Consider the following 5,574-nt stretch of genomic DNA (forward strand, 5'->3'; position numbering starts at 1 on the left):
GTCTCCAACAGTCCATTTTTATATATTTATTTATATAATCAATCAATAATACTTATACTAATTCTTTATTTATTTAGTATTATTATTATAATTATAATTCAACTACTACTACTATCTTATTATTAACTTCCCAATTTTGGTTTCTCAAAAAAAAAAAAAAACACTTCCCAAAATTTCTTTTTAATAAAGAAATAAGTTATTTTATCTTCTTTGTAACGGTTCCTCCTGTAGTAGTAGATGTAGATAAAGAGCGTACTGGGTTTTCAAATTTGTTCTTACAAAATCCAATCTTTCAAATCTCAATCCTCTCTCAGTTTTTGAGTGAGAAACCAGTGACTGTGAGCGGTAAAAGTGATCGAGTTTCATTGGTATATTGGCTTTCACAGTATCAACGACCCGTTGAAACTTTCAAGCTTTTTTTTTTTTTTTTTTTTTTTCCTGAACCCCATGAATGTTGTGGCAATTCTGGCATCTGGGTCAGACTCAAAATTTGATTTTGAGTGATGGGTTGCGTTTATTCGAGGGTTTGTATTGGGGAGGTTACAACTCCGAGAATCAAAGGGACACAGCAAAATGCGAACACAACGGCTGAGATCGGTGTGTTTTCTCCAACCTCATCAACGGACGGTCAAGAAGCCGAAATTAGAGACCAATTGAACCAATTGAGCGTCACCAGGGACTCAGAGTTTGGAGTTACAAGGCTCTCGAGGGTTTCCTCTCAGTTTCTACCACCAGATGGTTCAAGAACCGTGAAAATTCCCTCTGGAAACTATGAATTACGGTACTCGTTCCTGTCTCAAAGAGGGTATTACCCTGATGCTCTAGATAAGGCTAATCAGGATAGTTTTGCTATTCACACCCCATTTGGTACAAACCCAGATGACCATTTCTTTGGGGTTTTTGATGGTCATGGTGAATTTGGAGCACAGTGTTCTCAGTTTGTGAAACGAAAGTTGTGTGAGAATTTGCTTAGGAATAATAGGTTTCATGCGGATGCGGTTGAGGCTTGTCACGGTGCCTATTTAACGACCAATTCGCAGTTACGTGCTGATAGTTTGGATGATAGTATGAGTGGAACCACTGCAATCACTGTATTGGTTCGTGGTAGGACTATATATGTAGCAAATTCAGGTGATTCAAGGGCGGTTATAGCAGAGCAGAGAGGGAAAGATGTAGTGGCAGTGGACCTTTCGATTGATCAGACCCCATTTCGGGCTGATGAGCTCGAAAGAGTTAAGCTTTGCGGAGCTAGAGTACTTACATTGGATCAGATTGAGGGGTTAAAGAACCCAGATGTGCAGTGTTGGGGAACTGAGGAAGGCGATGATGGTGATCCGCCGAGATTATGGGTGCCCAATGGGATGTATCCAGGCACAGCTTTTACAAGGAGTATTGGTGATTCGATTGCTGAGTCAATTGGGGTTGTAGCTACCCCTGAAATTGTTGTTTTGGAGCTCACGCCGGAGCATCCTTTCTTTGTGCTTGCAAGCGATGGGGTGTTTGAGTTTCTATCTAGCCAAACCGTGGTTGACATGGTAAGGTACCCTGCTCTTTGTCCGTAGCAGTTCAAATGTATGTTCTTTGAGCAATATGTGCTTGTGCTTGATTGATTATGGGTCGTGCTACTTTTATTTTCTATGTAGTTTCTATAGTAGTGATATAATGATTCTCTACATATAGACATAGCCTGTATAGACAGACTCAAATTTAGATGTGGGTTGCATAATTTTTCATTTAGGACTTTTACCGATTGGAGATGTTTGAGAAGTGCAGAAGTGACACGAATATGGTTGATAAACTTCAGTCATGAGTTGGGAAGAACACGATGAGCATTAGAAAAGAAGCATTTGTTACAATTTGATTTATATAGGTAGGATCTTGGAATTATGTGCCATACATGGAAGTGGGTTAACATAATTCCTTTTTGTATGATTCAGTAATTATTCAATTTCTAGAAAAATCTTTGTCAAATTGCTCATAAACAGTTTCTCTATAGAAAAAAATATATATTTTGACACTAAAGAAGATTCCATATTTTTTAAATCTTTTTAAGTTGAAATGATGGACTGCAAAATATTGACATCTATGAAGGTGACACAAAGGTTTAGAAAGATCTTTAGCTCCTTTAAAGAATTTCTATCACAATTATACGTTAAACTTTAAGATCTTATTCTCATGGAAGAAAATAATAACTTTCTTTAATTTTGAATTTAGTTCCTCATCAGTGAGATCACTTACCCTTCATCAAAATTAGCATCTGAAATATGGATTCTTTGTAATAGATCAGTTGTTGGGGAATAACATTGATCAGATGTTCTACCTATCTGATTTCAATCTTATGACGTTGTGTAATGCATTTTAGCAGTTGCAATTTTTAAAATAGTTTCTTTCTTTAGTGTCATTGTTGACCATCAATTTGGGAGTGCCTTTGTTCTTCTCCCCCCCCCCCCGCATTTTAGCAGTTGCAATTTTTAAAATAGTTTCTTTCTTTAGTGTGATCTCAGTGTTATATTACTTATGTTTCCAGGTTGCTAAATATAAAGATCCCCGAGATGCTTGTGCCGCGATTGTTGCTGAATCTTATAGACTTTGGCTACAGTATGAAACTCGTACAGATGACATTACTGTGATTGTTGTGCATATTAATGAGCTAACTGATGTAAGAAGGCTTGTTGTTTGCAATATATTTGTTCTTTTTTTTTTTTTATTTTGAGTCTGTTTTCTTCTGACTCAAACTCCTTGCCTAGGGCATCCATATCAGGGGTGAATTCTTTCCTGATAACCTTGAGTTCATAATCTATTTCAGGTTCTAGCTAAAAAGGATCTTTGGGTTCCTATTGATATGGATTCATCATATCGCTACCTGATGGTGATGGAGGTTTATGACATTTTTGACTTCTATTGTCTTCTTCCTCATCAACAAAAGACTGTCCTAATGGCTTTTCCTTGTTTACATTCTATCTTGCCATCTTCTTCCTATATAGGTTGAGTTCAAGTTACACTTGGTGTAACTCTAAGCAATGTTACACCACTGAAGAGAATGCAAATTGTCTTATTTTTCTCCCTTAATGTTTAGTCTTTTATACTTATTTGGTGCCTAAATGTACTCATTATTCTTATATTTTGATTTAGGATGCAAATGGAGGCATTAAGTACAAAACGTAGCTAATTGGCCGATTTTGGACAGTTTCGACATTGCTTTGTAATCTGGGCATAACTCTCTCATCAAATTCTGATTGAGATGATTCAAGATGCTATGGAACGCCAATATAAAGTTCTACAACTTTCATGTTTTGATTTTTGAGAGATACTAGATGCATCAAAGTCTAAATCGGGCTTGAAGTTGCTGCACTTGCACTACTAATGTTTTGGAATGTTCCTTTGCTTGAAATCCTAATACCTGATGTGGTTTATTTTCAGAAGTTTCCAGATCTGGTGCACAAAAATTTCAGCTGGAAAACACCACTTTCCTAGTTATATTAGGACTTTGTTTTATTTTTAATATTTTTCCTTAATTATTTAGATTTGGGTATTATTATTTAGAATACTTTTAGGAGATTTTGTAGGCTTGGGAAAAGGGGAATTAATGTGTAAAAAGGGGGAGGAGAAATTAGACTAGACACACGCCTGCTTGGCTAAACTTTTATACTTGGTTGAAGGAAACTAAAGCCTCAGAATCAATAAAACTGTGAGATCTAATTTGTTTTTATTGTTCAATTTATGCTTTGAATATCAGATGTTCTTCTGTGCCTATTTTTATGATTGTCTCGTTTAATTACTATGAGGCCTACTAGTTTATTATTTGTTGCAATCTATTGCTAGATTAGATATCAAATACATAATTGTTTGATCTCTCTAATTTGCTAAACAACCAAGATTTAATGATTTGCTATGTCAGAAGTTATTAGATCTTAGGAAGAACTCTTGACTAAATTAAATACAACCGCTTGTGCTTGTGTTGTTTAGTTTCATTGATCTCTCTAATTCTTAAGGCTACTACTAGATTAAACCTTTAGCACTTGTCTTGGGTTGTTTAGTAGTTAGGGTTAATTAGATCGCTTGTTTTCTAATTATCTGCGACTAAGGAGAAATAGGAAAATAGTTCCAACGATGAATACTCAAAGTGTGAATTGATATTTACTTGCATCGATGATCAGTTAAATGAGTTTTTAGACCCCTTAAAACACAACTAGATTAACCTAGTTAATTAACCAAGTGATTACTTAGTCCAAATTCCAGATCTAGGTTAACACAATTATATAATCATATCAATGTAAAGTACGGAATATAAAGAATACAAAGATATGATGACCCAGGAAAACCAAACCGGTAACAAAACCTGGGGAGTATTTAACCTAGCTATTCTCAAGGTAAAACAGCAAAACCACTATGAAAGAATTGAAGTTTGTACAATAGCGACTTAGACCACTAACATCCTATTGCTACCTCGAGTAGAAAACTTACTACCACAACCCCATGATAGCTCCGAGTGCATGGACTACTTCTTTCTTTGGCCTTTGCAAAACACAAGCACCCACGTTTGTGACTTTGAGATCCCACTCAAAGGTTTAGCAACACAAACTATCCTGTTTGTGACTCTAAGACCACTCTTAAAGGTTTAGATCATCAGCACCTTTGATGACTAGAGAAGGCAACAACTTCTACAACACCGGATCTTGAGATTCTTCAAGTAATAACACCGGTAGAAAATATGAGAGAGCTTTTTAGGTACAAAACCCTTGATACAAAAGAGGCACACTCTTCTCTCTCTGAAAAGCCTAATAAAAACGTGCTTAGGATTTCCTTTATATAGTGGGAGAAGTAGATTTAAAACCCTAATCCGTAATGGGCTTGAACTACTATTTAGGCTTAATTAAAATTCTATAGATACGACTTTCGATCGATCGAGCTTGTTTTTTGATTGGTCTTACCAGGCAGATTATAAAATATTTTTTCTGTAGTTTGTATGTTCTTGTGTGTTCACGATTTGCCAATTGTTCTAAACTTTTAGAACCTAACAAGTGTGGTGGATGTTGACTTAGGCCAAGGTTTGTTCTTTTGACTGATTTTAATATTTTTAATTTGAATTGTTCCTTAGTTTTTTTTCTTAAAATTATTTTCGTTATACTCAAACCCCCCCTCCCCCCATCCTTATTCACGTAGCATAAAACTAGGCTAGATACTCTTCGTGGGAACGATCTTTACTCGCACCACTACATATATTTTTAAGAGTATAGGTTTTATTTTTAGTTGCCCATGACAGCACACCAACCACCCAATAACTTGTTATAGAATTTATATTTTAAAAATCTTACCGTTAAATTACATGCTCTATATGTTCTTAATATTCATGCTAATTTTTATGTTAATTGGATGTTATTTACTATTCGATTCATAAACTTATCTTTTATGCATTATTTTAAACTACAAAAACTTGAATTTAAACAATTGATTGATGATATAACAATTAATTTTTTATCACCTTGAAATTTTGCAAGCGTAGATAATATATGAGGATAATGTAATCTAACAGTGAATTTGTCAAAATTCGCATCCAGTTAAAAAATATTGAGT

General features: G+C 35.1%; 1 protein-coding gene across 1 annotated transcript; it reads left to right on the forward strand.

Annotated features, from left to right (window-relative positions):
• The first annotated feature begins 442 nt into the window (after positions 1-442).
• LOC112027441 (protein phosphatase 2C and cyclic nucleotide-binding/kinase domain-containing protein-like) lies at positions 443-2,989 on the forward strand. The gene is made up of 3 exons (XM_065780489.1): positions 443-1,535; positions 2,528-2,659; positions 2,807-2,989. Exons 1-3 carry the CDS (start codon positions 504-506, stop codon positions 2,987-2,989), a joined length of 1,347 nt encoding a protein of 448 aa, XP_065636561.1. The 5' UTR covers positions 443-503.
• The last annotated feature ends 2,585 nt before the right edge of the window (positions 2,990-5,574 follow it).

This window comes from Quercus suber, unplaced genomic scaffold (assembly GCF_002906115.3).
Source record: "Quercus suber isolate HL8 unplaced genomic scaffold, Cork oak 2.0 scaffold_237, whole genome shotgun sequence".
NCBI classification, from domain to species: Eukaryota; Viridiplantae; Streptophyta; class Magnoliopsida; order Fagales; family Fagaceae; genus Quercus; species Quercus suber.

Excerpts from the sequence above, each read along its gene's own strand:
- LOC112027441 (XM_065780489.1), top strand. The coding sequence starts at position 504 with ATGGGTTGCGTTTATTCGAGGGTTTGTATTGGGGAGGTTACAACTCCG. Across the intron at positions 1,536-2,527 it reads GCCAAACCGTGGTTGACATG|GTTGCTAAATATAAAGATCC; the intron begins GTAAGGTACCCT and ends TTATGTTTCCAG. Across the intron at positions 2,660-2,806 it reads ATATTAATGAGCTAACTGAT|GTTCTAGCTAAAAAGGATCT; the intron begins GTAAGAAGGCTT and ends AATCTATTTCAG.